Source organism: Chiloscyllium punctatum, chromosome 18 (assembly GCF_047496795.1).
Source record: "Chiloscyllium punctatum isolate Juve2018m chromosome 18, sChiPun1.3, whole genome shotgun sequence".
In the NCBI taxonomy this organism is placed as follows: Eukaryota; Metazoa; Chordata; class Chondrichthyes; order Orectolobiformes; family Hemiscylliidae; genus Chiloscyllium; species Chiloscyllium punctatum.
The window spans coordinates 68,173,281-68,189,017 of NC_092756.1; the positions used below are offsets into that span (position 1 = coordinate 68,173,281).

Consider the following 15,737-nt stretch of genomic DNA (forward strand, 5'->3'; position numbering starts at 1 on the left):
ACTTGGCAGGGTTGAACTCCATCTGCCACTCCTCAGCCCAGCTCTGCATCATATCTAAGTCCCTCTGCAGCCGACAACAGCCCTCCTCACTGTCCACAACTCCACCTATCTTTGTATCATCTGCAAATTTACTGACCCACCCTTCGACTCCCTCCTCTAAGTCATTAATAAAAATTACAAACAGCAGAGGACCCAGAACTGATCCCTGCGGAACTCCACTTGTAACTGGACTCCATGCTGAATATTTACCGTCTACCACCACTCTCTGACTTCGACCGGTTAGCCAGTTTTCTATCCAATTGGCCAAATTTCCCTCTATCCCATGCCTCCTGACTTTCCGCATAAGCCTACCATGGGGAACCTTATCAAATGCCTTACTAAAATCCATGTACACTACATCCACTGCTCTACCCTCATCCACATGCTTGGTCACCTCCTCGAAGAATTCAATAAGACTTGTAAGGCAAGACCTACCCTTCACAAATCCGTGCTGGCTGTCCCTAATCAAGCAGTGTCTTTCCAGATACTCGTAAATCCTATCCCTCAGTACCCTTTCCATTACTTTGCCTACCACAGAAGTAAGACTAACTGGCCTGTAATTCCCGGGGTTATCCCTATTCCCTTTTTTGAACAGGGGCACAACATTCGCTACTCTCCAGTCCCCTGGTACCACCCCCGTTGCCAGTGAAGACGAGAAGATCATTGCCAACGGTACTGCAATTTCCTCTCTTGCTTCCCACATAATCCTAGGATATATCCCGTCAGGCCCGGGGGACTTGTCTATCCTCAAGTTGTTCAAAATGTCCAACACATCTTCCTTCCTAACAGGTATCTCTTGTAGCTTATCAGTCCGTTTCACACTCTCCTCTTCAACAATACGGTCCCTCTCGTTCGTAAATACTGAAGAGAAGTACTTGTTCAAGACCTCTCCTATCTCTTCCGACTCAATACACAGTCTCCCACCACTGTCCTTGATCGGACCTACCCTCGTTCTCGTCATTCTCAGGTTTCTCACATACGCATAGAATGCCTTGGGGTTATCCTTGATCCTATCCGCCAGGGATTTTTCATGCCCTCTCTTAGCTCTCCTAATCCCTTTCTTCAGGTCCCTTCTGGCTATCCTGTATCCCTCCACTGCTCTGTCTGAACCTTGTTTCCTCAACCTTATGTAAGCCTCCTTCTTCCTCTTTACTAGACATTCAACCTCCCTCGTCAACCAAGGCTCCCTCACACGACCATTTCTTTCCTGCCTGATCGGTACATACATATCAAGGACACGTCGTATCTGCTCCTTGAAAAAGTCCCACATTTCCACCACATCCTTCCCTGACAGCCTATGCTCCCAACGTATGCTCCTCAAATCCTGTCTTACAGCATCGTAATTTCCCTTCCCCCAATTGTAAAAACTTCCTTGTTGTGCGCACCTATCTCTCTCCATAACCAAGGTGAAAGTCACAGAATTGTGGTCGCCATCACCAAAATGTTCACCCACTAACAAGCCCACCACTTGTCCCGGTTCATTACCGAGTACCAAATTACGTATGCTTCCTTTAGTTTTCTGACTAAAGTTTCAACATCTCTTGTCATCCAGGGTTCCCAAACTTTGTTCTTGTGAAGATGAAAAATAAGGATGGCAATCTCATTCAGAACTTTGATCAACTGGCTTTTAAAAGACTCTCACACATTATATGTGGATTTACCATCATACAGCTGTGCCCAAATCTAATTTCTCCTATTCCTGCCAAATATTGTTGTAATTAGTCTTCTCCCAATTTAGCACTTTCACCCAACGGCCAGTCTTATTCATATTCATAACTATCTTAAAATTTACAGAATTATAATCACTATTCCCAAAATACTCCCCCACTTAAAATTTGAATACCTGGTCAGGCTCATTCCTCAATGTAAATTCTAACGTAGACACTTCCCTAGTTTGACTGTCTACACGTTGTGTCAAGCAACCCTCCTGGATGCCCTAAGTCTCTGGTACTTAGGGAGCCCTAGTCAATGCTACAGAAGGTAATATCTGAGGTAGTTCCATCTATTAATTCAGGCCCTAAGTTCATCTTCCTTGTCTGTTATACTCCTTGCATTAAAATAAATTCAGACTATCAATCCTGCCGTGTCCATTAACCTGATCCTACCTTTCTTCCTGTTAGACTAATTTGACTTAACCTCTTCATTCTCCTCAATCATTCCACAAGTTGATCTGCTCTGGTTTTCACCCCCCCCCCCCCCCCCGCTACACTAGTTTAAACTGTCTCAAGTGCTACTAGCAAGCCTCCCTGCAAAGATATTGGTGCCGTTCCAGTTTAGATATAACTTGTCTTTCTCCTTCCCTGGAAGAGATCCCAGTGATCCAGATGTCTGACAACACACCAGATTTTTAGCCACGCATTCAACTGTATTACCTTTCTATTTCTTGCCTCACTAGTAGGTGGCACACGGAGTACATAGAACATAGAAAAGTACAGCACCGAACAGGCCCTTTAGCCCACAACATTGTGCTGAGGTTTAATCCTAATGTAAAATATAATAACTTAACCTATGCACCCTTCAACTCACTGCTATCCATGTGCATGCCCAGCAGTTGCTTAAATGTCCCCAATGACTCTGCTTCTACCATCACCACTGGCAATGCATTCCATGCATTCACAACTCTCTGCGTAAAGAACCTTCCTCTGACGTCTCCTCTATACTTTCTCCTAATGTCTTAAAACTATGACCCCTCGTACCAGTCAATCCTGCCCTGGGAAAAGTCTCTGGCTATTGACGCTATCTACTCCTCCCATAATTACAGCCCTAGAGGACATACTTTTCAACTTTCCACCAAACTCCCTAAATTACCTTTGCAAATATCAACAAATGCCTGACAAAGCAATTGGTGTGATGCAAGTAACTGAAATTTTCTTTCTAACACAGCACTGATTTCAGAGGTTAACTAGTATCAGATTGTGTAGGTCAAATGATTTGCATTCTGAGGAGCCAAACACTCCCTTCAGCTGAAATGCACAAGCCTGAGACAACTTGCAGCACATTATCAGCAGGACGTGGATGCAGAGGCAGCAGTGGACATTCCATGTCAAATGGTAGGTCCAGCCATGTCTATCTGATCACAGATAATGAACCTTGGAGTCCTATACAGAACAGACGTTTGTATTGCAGCAATTGGAGATGAATTAATAGGCCTCTCCCCAACAGACAACCAGATAATGGACTCATTTCACAAAATAGCAAGATAATAGACATATTTCCCAGAAAGCCAATAAATAGGAGGTTCAAAACTATTAACAAGCAAAGAGTGGACCTATCATCTTACTCTCACAGATCCCCCTCTAATAGCATTTCTCAAATATACAACAAGAATATGAACATTCTTGTAAGACATAATGCAGTTTAGGGTAATTACCAGTTCAGATCCTATAAGCTAATGTGTTATAATTTAAGTTAAACATTGTTTATACCAAGAGTTTAAAAATACCGCCTTCTTCATGAAATTTGGCTGCTACATAATCCAGTAGTTCCATCTGGTGTTCACCTGTAAATGACACAAAATGTTATAGTAGGATGACCTATTTTTGAAATTCAAAACCAAAGCAGTTTGTATTTGATTAATTGAGACTCACTTCGGTTATTTCATTTCATATATCTTCTTTGGAAGTTGGTATCAGTCACGTTTGCAATTAAATTTACAGTCTTATTCATGATGAGCAATTGTTCCTGAACAAGGAAAATCAAGGCGGCTCAGGTGTGCAGTGGGCTTCCAATGATTGGACCCCTGTTGGTTCAGAACTCGACACTGGCTCCACGCATTGGACCTCCCCCAAGGATGTGATGCTCCACAATCTGAGCTGATTCAGGGAAATTCACCCCAAACCTTCAAAAGGAGATATTTTCCTGTTTGGCTGCTGCTGCAGCACACTCTCTACTTCCTCACCTTTGTTCGGACATGCCCTAGAGTAACAAACTACCCTTCGATGGTGGAGATTCCTGGTGAAGAGACCTTTATAAAGGATTCCTTCCCTTCTCCCTCTGGGATCTTTAGGAGGATGCTACTCATGGCAGTCCTATGCAACAATAAGCTTAGCAAATACGCTGGGTGTCAGGCCATGTTTTTTTTTGTAGCCTGGGGGCAACAGTTTTCCGCATTTATGTTGAGTTTTTTTTTGTTTACAGCCTCATTTTCATTTTTTTTTTGAAGGGGCTTTTCCTACATTGCTGGTGACACATCAACCTCAAACTGTAAGGGGCAGGCAGGTTGGAGGCCTTCCTCATGGACCTGCTCCTGGGCTCGGCCAAAGTGACCATAGTACCATAAGATGTAGGAGCAGAAATTAGGCCATTCAGCCCATCGAGTCTGTTCCACCATTCAATCATGGCTGAGAATTATCTCAACCCCATTCTCCTGCTTTCTCCCGTAACCCTTGATCCTCTTGATACTCAAGAATCTATCTCTGTCTTAAATATTCTCAATGACTTGGACTCCATAGCCTTCTGTGGCAATGAATTCCTCTATGGTTACAATCTTGGAATTACAATTGGCCATTAATGGGTCCGGGCAGTGGTTATGCAGGCCTGATTGCCTGTCCCACTTTTGCAGTTATACTTGATGTCCATCGAAAGTGAGCAAGCAGTGTCCATCAGTGGTCTCTCAAGACCAGTATTACAGAGGGCACCACAGGAGCTGGGGCACAGCATCACCACAGATAAATATTCTTTTGATTTAGAAAGTTTATGTTCACCTTTAATATGCTTCCATTAACCATTTGATTAAGTTTTGTTCCAGTGTTTAACTTGATTTTAGATTTGTTTTAAAGTCAAAACATATACTGGAAAATAATTGTTAATAATTTATTAGGTAATATTATTTTAACAGTACCAGTCTCTTACAATCCCACAAAAAATAAAATCAACTTTTATCACTGCTTTGGAATTTGTTAGCATCAACCAATGGGAGGTCAGGAGTGAAGACTGTCTGAAACAGTGGTGCTTTTCCACTTGAGACAGCTTTTGTGAAGCTGAGGAAATGGTTTTTGAAAGGAACTAACTGACATTTTCCCTTTTCATTTTCTAAGCATGGCGGCGGTTATATTAGGTGGCAACTAAGATGTCACACCGACTACTGAGATAACTCCGCCTACTGCCCACCGAGCAGCCCCTTAAAAGCTGACTGGTATAGGGAAATACCTCATTCTACCAAGTGCCTGAACAGTGGTGGCATGGGCTGCCTTGGACGAGTGTCTGTGCAGAATTTGCACATTCTCCCCATATCTGCGTCGGGTGCTCTGAATTCCTCCCACGTTCCAAAAATATGCAGATTAGGTGGATTGGCCATGCTAAAATAAAAAAAATGCTCTGTAGTGTCCATGGATGGGCAGGTTAGATGAATTGGCCCTGCTAAATAAAATTGCACCTTAGTGTCCAGGGATGTGCAAGTTAGGTGGGTTAGCCACAGTAAAAACCATATGATTAAGAGAGGACAAATCATTCACTCAAATTTAACCCAAGGAACCAACCCATGTGGATATAAGACCATAAGACATAGGAGCGGAAGTAAGGCCATTCGGCCCATCGAGTCCACTCCGCCATTCAATCATGGCTGATGGGCATTTCAACTCCACTTACCCACATTCTCCCCGTAGCCCTTAATTCCTTGTGACATCAAGAATTTATCAATTTCTGCCTTGAAGACATTTAGCGTCCCAGCCTCCACTGTACTCTGTGGCAATGAATTCCACAGGCCCACCACTCTCTGGCTGAAGAAATGTCTCTGCATTTCCGTTCTGAATTTACCCCCTCTAATTCTAAGACTGTGTCCACGGGTCCTAGTCTCCTCACCTAACGGAAACAATTTCCGAGCGTCCACCCTCTAAGTCATGTATTATCTTGTAAGTTTCTATTAGATCTCCCCTTAATCTTCTAAACTCCAATGAATACAATCTCAAGATCCTCAGCCGTTCCTCATATGTTAGACCTACCATTCCAGGGATCATCCGTGTGAATCTCCGCTGGACACGCTCCAGTGCCAGTATGTCCTTCCCAAGGTGTGGGGACCAAAACTGGACACAGTACTCCAAATGGGGCCTAACCAGAGCTTTATAAAGTCTCAGTAGCACAACGGTGCTTTTATATTCCAACCCTCTTGAGATAAATGACAACATTGCATTCGCTTTCTTAGTCACGGACTCAACCTGCATGTTTACCTTTAGAGAATCCTCAACTAGCACTCCCAGATCCCTCTGTACTTTGGCTTTACAAATTTTCTCACTGTTTAGAAAGTAGTCCATGCTTGTACTCTTTTTCCAAAGTGCAAGACCTCACATTTGCTCACATTGAATTCCATCAGCCATTTCCTGGACCATTCTTCCAAACTGTCTAGATCCTTCTGCAGCCTCCCCACTTCCTCAGTACCACCTGCCTGTCCACCTAACTTCGTATCATCGGCAAACTTCGCGAGAATGCCCACAGTTCCTTCATCCAGATCATTAATATATAATGTGAACAGCTGCGGCCCCAACACTGAACCCTGTGGGACACTGCTTGTCACCGGCTGCCATTCCGAAAAAGAACCTTTTATCCCAACTCTCTGCCTTCTGTCAGACAGCCAATCCTCAATCCATACCAGTAGCTCACCTCGAACACCATAAGCCCTCACCTTGCTCAGCAGCCTCCCATGTGGCACCTTATCAAAGGCCTTTTGGAAGTTTAGGTAGACCACATCCACTGGGTTTCCCCAGTCTAACCTACTTGTCACCTCTTCAAAGAACTTCAACAGGTTTGTCAGGCACGACCTTCCCTTACTAAATCCATGTTGACTTGTTCTAATCCAACCCTGCTCTTCCAAGAATTTAGAAACCTCATCCTTAATGATGGATTCTAGAATTTTACCAACAACCGAGGTTAGGCTAATTGGCCTATAATTTTCCATCCTTTGTCTTGATCCTTTCTTGAACAAGGGGGTTACAACAGCGATCTTCCAATCATCCGGGACTTTCCCTGACTCCAGTGACTTTTGAAAGATCTCAACCAATGCGTCCGCTATTTCCTCAGCCACCTCCCTCCGAACTCTAGGATGTATCCCATCGGGGCCGGGAGATTTATCAATTTTAAGACCTTTTAGCTTTTCTAGCACTTTCTCTCTTGTAATGGCAACCATACTCAACTCAGCCCCCTGACTCCCTTTTAATTGTTGGGATATTACTCATGTCTTCCACTGTGAAGACTGACACAAAGTACTTATTAGGTTCTCCTGCTATTTCCTTATCTCCCATCACTAGGCTTCCATCATCAGTTTGAAGTGGCCCAATGTCTACTTTTGCATGTCGTTTGTTTCTTATGTATTGAAAGAAACTTTTACTGTCATTTCTAATATTACTGGCTAGCCTACCTTCATATTTGATCCTCTCCTTCCTTATTTCTCTCTTTGTTATCCTCTGTTTGTTTGTTTGTTTGTTTTTGTAGCCTTCCCAATCTTCTGATTTCCCAGTGCTCTTGGCCACTTTATAGGAGATCTCTTTTTTTTTACCTTTGATAGATTTCCTGACTTCCTTTGTCTAATCCCTCCCCGGATAATCTTTCTCTTCTTGGGGATGAACCTCTGTACAGTGTCCTCAATTTTACCCACAAACCCCTGCCATTTTTGCTCTACTGTCTTCCCTGCTAGGCTCTGCTTCCAGTCTATTTTCGTCAGTTCCTCTCTCATGCCCTCATAATTACCTTTTATTTAACTGTAACACTATTCCATCTGATTTTGCCTTCTCTTTTTCAAACTGCAGACTGAACTCTACCATATTATGATCGCTGCTTCCTAAGTGTTCCCTTACTTTAAAATTTTTTATAAAGTCTGGTTCATTACATAGCACTAGGTCCAGAATAGCCTGCTCCCTTGTGGGCTCCATGACAAGGTGTTCCAAAAAGCCATCCTGTAAGCATTCCATGAATTCCATTTCTTTGGAACCACTGGCAACATTTACCCAGTCCACCTGCATATTGAAGTCTTCCATGATCACCATGAACTTGCCTTTCTGACATGCCTTCTCTCTTTCCCGGTACATGTTGCGCCCCTGGTCCTGACCACTTTTAGGAGGTTTGTACATAACTCCCACTATGGTTTTTTTGCCTTTGTGGTTCCTCAATTCTACCCACACATACTCCATCATCCCACGCTATGTCATTCAGTGCCATAGATTTAATTTTGTTCTTAACTAACAAGGCAACCCTGCCCCCTCTGCCCACCTCAGTCTTTTCGATAAGTTGAAAACCCTTGGATGTTTAACTTCCAGTCCTGACCCCCCTGTAACCATGTCTCTCTGATGCCTACCACATCATAATCATTCACGATGATCTGTGCCATTAGTTCATCTGCTTTGTTACGAATGCTACGAGCATTCAGGTAAAATGCCTTAATGCTAACTTTCTTATCATTAGAGATATTGGAAGTCATAAGATGTCCTAAGTTATCCTTCCTTTTTGCTGCATTCCCAGTCTGTCTCAAGTTTAAATCTGCCTGCACATATGTTATCCTGCCGCTTATCTTTCCATTTAACTCCATACTCCCTGTCGCTTTCACTTTCCCTTCCCTTTAAACTCAGAAGTTTAAAGTCCTACTGACCACCCTATTTATCCTCTTCGCTAGAACATTGGTACCTGATCAGTTCAGGTGGAGACCGTCCCAACGGTACAGATTCCCCCCCCCCCCCCCCCAGTTCCAAAACTGATGCCAATGCCCCATGAAGTGGAATCCCTTAGCCACGTGTTTACTTCCCTAATTTTCTTATCCCTATGCCAATTGGCACATGGCTCGGGCAGTAATCCGGAGATTATGACCCTTGAGGACCTGTACTTCAATTTCCTTCCTAGTACTTGATAATCCCCAAACAGGTCCTCTATCTATGTGAGTATAATCCTTGCAGGATTAGTACTGCGGATGTTTGAAATTACTTGTGTGAGTAAATTTGTTAGTTTTAAGTTCTTGATAGCCAGAGTAGACATATGAACAATAAATATGTATGTCCTACAGTTTGCAGTTATTTTCCATTTTTGGTGTCATCTACATCTCACAAATATGGAAAGTAGTGCAGGTTACACTTGACACAACTAAGTCATGGCTTCAGCCTAGTAATCAAGAATCCATATTTGAACATCCATATTCCGTTCTTCCCTGATAACCTCATCATGATTTGCACACATTTCCATTCACTTCTTTGATTTGTAACTTCATCTTCCAACATTACCCGCCCCCGAGCCCTGGCCTGACAGCTTAGTTGTACCAACCGTCATACTGCATGTCTTCCCATCAAACCCAGGGTGGTTGTGTCAATGTACTTTGTACTTCTCCAGTAACCCATGTCCCCGAATGCATATTGTCCCTGCATGCTGCCTTCAATACCCAGAACTGACTTTCCCAATGCCCCTACAACAACAATGGCCCTTGGTTAACTCCCTTTGACTTTCATTGAGTTGACCTTCAGGACTGACAACCCTGACTGCTGACTGACCAGACCCCTGAATGATATCTGTGCAGCTCCCCAACTATTGTTTGTAAATACCTAGACCAGTAGCACTGGATCTGCAGGACTCACTGTGGTCCATTGCCTGGAGTGGAGTAACACTGTTTCAACTCCCTGCACTGATTTCGGAGGTTGCCGTGGAATTACTGTTTTGGAACCCCCAAGTGAAGAGTTGACACTTAGCCATTTGGTTGAAACATGCCATGAGATTGACTGATTTATTGTTGTCAATTGTACTGAGGTACTGTGAAAGGCATTGTTTTGTGTGCCACACAGGCAGATTGTACCATACAAAGTGCAACAAGACAACAGAACTGCGTGCAGAATAGCGTTACAGTCAGAGAGATGGTGCAGAGAGAGGTCAATGAACATTTGGGAGGTCTGTTCAAGGGTCTTATTACAGCAGGGAAGAAGCTGGTGTCAGCTGTTTAAGTTGGAGGCCTAATACAGTATATGGCAAACTAGAGTAGACCTGGAAAAGCACAGCAGGTCAGGCAGCATCGGAGGAGCAGGAAAATCGATGTTTCGGTTTCATTTGAGCCTGATGAAGGGCTCCTGCCCGAAATGTCGATTTTCCTGCTCCTCGGATGCTGCCTGACCTGCTGTGCTTTTCCAGCACCACTCTTATCTTGACTCTGATGTCCAGCATCTGCGGTCCTCACTTTCACCTGGCAAACTAGAGTAGCCTAGAACCTGCTATGACTTTCATGTTGGGAATTATCACATCCAATTTTTATCAGATGGTGGGAAAATAGGAAACTGCATTTCAATGAGGAGAGATTAGGTAACAGTGGCACACTAATGTACGAAAAAGGCTGCAAATAGGCTTTTCTCTACTCAAGAGCATGATTCTCATCTCACTATTCAAAATTTGGTTGGATCATCCAAATCTTTTTTTGCAATCTCATCTTCCCAATCTGACATTATTTTCCCAACTAACTCACCAAAGCACACATTGTTTAGCAGCTAGGAAGGTCCTGCACTCCATTTCTCGTTACCTAAGTGATTAACATTAATTACAACCAAGCAGCATGATTTCAATGGCATGTCATGTTTTAAGTAATCCCAGGATAAGATGGAATATGAGAAATTTATGACTCAGGTCATATTCTACAATCGGTGATAATATCATGTCTCTTGAAGGTATACTAGCTTACTGACTTGAGACATAAGAGAGAAGATAAGTGTGTAAAGTAAGAGAAGGTAGGTTAGCTGACCTATTAGCTCCATTTCCACAAAGTGCTGAATGGAATTCTTGTCTTCCTGTTCCTCCAAAGCCTCTCCCCAACATATTTTTGCAACCTTCTCCGTGTATGCCCTGCCTTTCATTCTCAGACTCTGATATTCAATGTAGTCTCTCTCTTTCTATCTTTACTTCACCTGTGATTGTTTAACCTCCAGCTGTCTCAGCTGTACTTTCTGGGACCTCTTTGCTTAAACCCTCACTCCTGCTCTACATTTCTCCACAATTTTGAAGAATTAATCCCCACAAAGGCTCATGTTTGTTCTTCCTTCCTCTGTGAAGTATGCTGACATTAATTGTATATTAAAGGAATTGTGCATGATATTTTAACAAGTTTGTAATATACTACAATTAGCATTAAAAGAAGGCTTAACATTGAGGTGTGACTGTATCAAGGTGGTGCTCGAAAATCTGTGACAGATCCTGCTGTCACACTCTTTATCTTAATTCTTTTCAAAAGGTGTTACTGCAGTCGGTTCCAAACTGCCAAAATAAGTCCTAATTGTGGAAAATCCAACTTTTTCTACTGAGAGCAGAATGGTTTAGACTACATTTGATAAAAAAAACTCATGACCTCAATAGTCACATCAATTTTCAAATTGACCGTTGCAATAAAGTACACAATTGTCAACAACAATTTAGCCCTTCTAACAGATATATCTGTAATGTGAATCATAACAAGCCTTCTTTGCATTGCTTTTCAATCCATCTCCCCTGCATTTAGAAATATATAAAAATCTGTTGAGCTGGGAGGACTGGAAGGAAGAGATAGTTTAGAAAATGCAGCCCTATGACTGAGAATGGAAACAGCACCCAGAATGACAAAAGATACAGAGCTTAAAAATGAAAACAATAAAATGTCTTGGCTACCTCTGATTTCCTCTGAGTGCTACGGTTTCCTCCACAGTCCAAAGAAGTGCAGGTTGGGTGAACTGGCCATGCTAAATTGTCCATAGCATTCAGGTTTAGCAGGTTGGGCAGACTGGCCATGCTAAATTGTTCATAGCATGCAGGTTGGGTAGACTAGCCATGCTAAATTGTCCATAGCATCCAAGTTGTGCAGGTTGGGTTGTCTGGCCATGCTAAATTGTCCATAGCATCCAGGGTTGTGCAGGTTGGGTGGTCTGGCCAGGCTAAATTGTTCATAGCATCCAGGTTGTGCAGGGTAGGTGGACTGGCCATGTGAAAGGTGGGAGATTGGGTCTGGAATGGGATGGTCTTCAGAGGGTCAGTGCATATTCAATAGGCCAAATGGCCTCTTGCTGCACTGTAGAGAATCTGTGATTTCATGATTCTGTAAAGGTAGCTTTATGAAAAATGTCACATTCATAATATAACAATATAGAATGCAGAAAGTGCAGAGGAGAACTGAAGAAAAAGTTTCAATTCCTGGACCTTGCATGGGATGAATGTAACTTTCCTCTTACTAACCTAAGTCTGGTCGTTACCCAGGTCTTTCTGTATATGGACAGTCTGCTTCAATATCTGAGGTGTTGCAAATGGTGCTAAGTGTTGTGCAATGATCAGCAAACATTCCTAATTCTGATGTTCTGATGAAGCAGCCAAAAATGCTCGGGCCTAGGACACTGCCCTGAGGAACTCTTATAGTGAAATCTTGGGACTGTGATGATTAACCACCAACAAACAAATCATCTTCCCTTATGCTTGGTATGGCTCCAACTGGTGGGTGTTTTCTCCCTGATTCCCATTGAGTCCAATTGATATGGCTTTATGATTCTACACTCATTCAAATGTTACCTTGATTTCCAGGGTAGTCACACTCATCTCATCCGTGCAATTCAACTCTTTTGTCCCAGTTCAGTTCAATGGTCAAGAGCTGACTGACGCTGGCAGAAGCCCAACTGAGCATGCGTGATCAAGTCATTCCTGCCTGAAATAAAGTCCTCACTTTATTCCTGCCTGAAAGCCCTGCTGACGCCATCTTCCACCACTTTACTGATGAAAGAAATTAATAGGACAGTGACTGACTGGCAAGGATGGATTTGTCCTTCATTTTGGACATGAATTACCTGAACTATTTTCCAAGTCGTCAGACTAATGGCAGTGTGGTAGTTGCACTTCAACAGCTTGGTTAGGGGCATAACTCATTCTGGAGTACAGGTTTTAAGTATTAATACTAGAATGTTGCCATGTCCCTTGGCCTTTGCAGTATCCAATGCCTTCAGCTGATTCAAGTTTGGACTCCGTTCCAAAGAAACTTGAAATGTTAACTCTGTTGCTCTCTCAGCATTTGCTGCCAGACCTTGTTTTTAAAGCATTTTCTGTCTTTAGTTTGGATCTGTGGTCTCCTTTTATTAGGAGGGAGTGTTAAACTTTGTCATTCGAGGAAGCCATCCTAATGGGTAAGAACTATGATATAATAATCCAAGGCAAAATCCCATCACTTGGAAACATATGGATAAGTAAATGATAGTCACTAAGGTTTATTTAAAGAGAAGATATGAAGAAAGTGAAGACTGCAGTTGCTGGAGACCAGAGTTGAAAAGTGTGACGCTGGAAAAGCTCAGCATTCCTGATGAAAGGCTTATGCCCAAAACATCAATTCTCCTGCTCTTCGGATGCTACTGATCTGCTCTGCATTTCCAGCACCACACATTTCGACTCTTAGAGAAAATATGTTTGATCAAGTTCATTGAGTTTTTCATGGAAATATTGGAGAGTTTTTTTGCAGGCAAAATTGTAACCCAAGAAATTAAAAAATGGATGGCAGTATGGATATAAAATGGAGTAGTGAAAGGTTGCTTTTTAAAATGCGTAAGTACACAGAAGTATGTTTTGGATTCAGTATGAGTATGGCTACTCTTTTTGAAAATATTAATAACTTACATATACAACTGCTTGGTGGTGGCAGACCATGTTAATATTGTTATAAAACATTAAGGATTCTGGACTTTTTAAAGAGAATGATACAGTTTAAAAGAAAGGAAAATATCCTTTAACCCCGATCAGTCCTAACTAATTCTATTCACACTAAAGTTAAAAATCACACAACACCAGGTTATAGTCCAACAGGTTTAATTGGAAGCACACTAGCTTTCGGAGCAACGCTCCTTCATCAGGTGAAGGAGCAGTGCTCTGAAAGCTAGTGTGCTTCCAATTAAACCTGTTGGACTATAACCTGGTGTTGTGTGATTTTTAACTTTGTATACCCCAGTCCAACACCGGCATCCCCGAATCCTTTTTATAAAAGTTGCATTCTCAGGTTAGCTTGACAATATGTTGAAGGTGTTAGCCCCTTGTGTTCTCTGTCTATGCCATGATGTTTAGATTGATTCTAATCTAAAAAGTGAGATAACAGAGTTTTTTACATGAATTTATGAAGTTTTTGAGCAAAGTACAATGTAACTCTGCAAGTACAAATTCACCCCAGAAAATATATATGTGCATGTGGGTCTTTGTGTCTGTCTGTGTGTGTCTGTCTGGTTGGGGAGGAAACCGAAGCACCCGGAGGAAACTCTTGCAGACACTGGGAGAATGTACAAACTCCACATAGACAGTCACGTGAGGCTGGAATCGAACCCAGGTCCCTGTGAACCACTGAGCCACCATGCCATCCATATGTGTGACATATTGATAACAAGATAAAGGAGAAGTCAATGAATGGTAGATACAAGTAAGCTCCGAAGAATAAAGGGATCTTTGGATGTTTGCCCACAAATCCCTGAAGGTGGTACGGCATGTTAACAGAGTAATTAAGAAGGTCTACGGGACACAAGATGAGGCATAATTACAAGAACAGGAAGGTTATGTTGGAGCTGTATAAGAAATTGGCAAGGCCACAGCTGGATACTTTGTGAAGTTCTGGTTAATGCACTATAAGAAGGAACAGATTGCACCAGAGGGGGTGCAGAGGAGATTCACCAGGATGTTGCCTGGCATAGAGTGCTTTGGTTATGAAGAGAGACCAAATAAGTTTGTGTTGCTTTCTTTGGAGCAAGGAAGGCTGAGAGGGGATGTAATAGTGGTTTATAAGGTTATGAGGGGCATGACCGAGTGGACAGAAAGCAAATGTTCTCCTTAGTTAATAAAAAGGAGGCAAACTTTTAAGATGAAAGGCTTAGAGGGGCATTGAGAAAAAAATGTTTTCACCCAGAGGGTGATGGGGGTGTGGAATGCACTACCTGTGATGGCAGTTGAGGCGGGTAACCTCACAACCTTTCAAAGTTACTGCAAGTGTCATAACATTCAAGGTGAGCTGAGTGTAAGTATTGATTTTGGTGGTACACACTCAATTGACTGCAGGTCAACTTCTATATGATTCTATTATAGCTAATAGTATGTCACAAAGATCAGTCATACAGCTTGAATGATTTGCTATCCATATTAATGATATGAAGGAAAAAAAGAAACCTACAAGGGGATATAGATAGGCTGAGTAAGTGGGTAAAGAATGAGCAGATTGAGTTTAATGTAGTAAAATATGAGGTCAGGAGTAGGCTATTCAGACTGTAGACCATGTCCTGTCATTCAATACATTCATGGTGGATAGAATAATTCAATACTTTTTATCCATTCCATCCTATAACCTTGTACACCACTGATAATTAGAAATCTACCAATCTCTACCTTAAACATATACAAAGGCTGAGCTCGAGCTTCTGCAGATGTCTGTGATAGAGAATTCCAAAGGATGACAACCCTCTGAATAAAAAAAAACTTCTTTTCATCTTAGACCGAGGTAGCATCATGCTTATTTTTAAACTGTGCCTTCTGGTTGTGGACTATCCAGTCAGGGATCATCCTATCTATATCTAGCACATGTACCCTTTTTCATGTTTTGTAAGTTTCACGGAGGTTAAGTTTGAAACTCTAGATAATACAGGCCCAGTTTGCCCAATCTTTCTTTACAGGAAGGTACTGCTATCCCAGTAACAAATCTGGAGAACTTTCATTGCATTTCCTCTGTAGCATTATATCTTTTCTAAACTACACCCAGTACTCCAGATGAGGTTTAACCAAGATCC

The 15,737-nt window shown here is 42.3% G+C and overlaps 1 protein-coding gene across 1 annotated transcript in view; it reads right to left on the reverse strand.

Moving 5' to 3' along the window:
• The window catches only part of dmc1 (DNA meiotic recombinase 1), a 190,276-nt gene that overhangs the window by 60,924 nt on the left and 113,615 nt on the right, over window positions 1–15,737 (reverse strand). Inside the window, exon 10 of the mRNA XM_072588265.1 lies at window positions 3,465–3,538. Within this exon, the coding sequence (XP_072444366.1) occupies window positions 3,465–3,538 (74 nt within the window). The remainder of the gene's footprint in view (window positions 1–3,464; window positions 3,539–15,737) is intronic.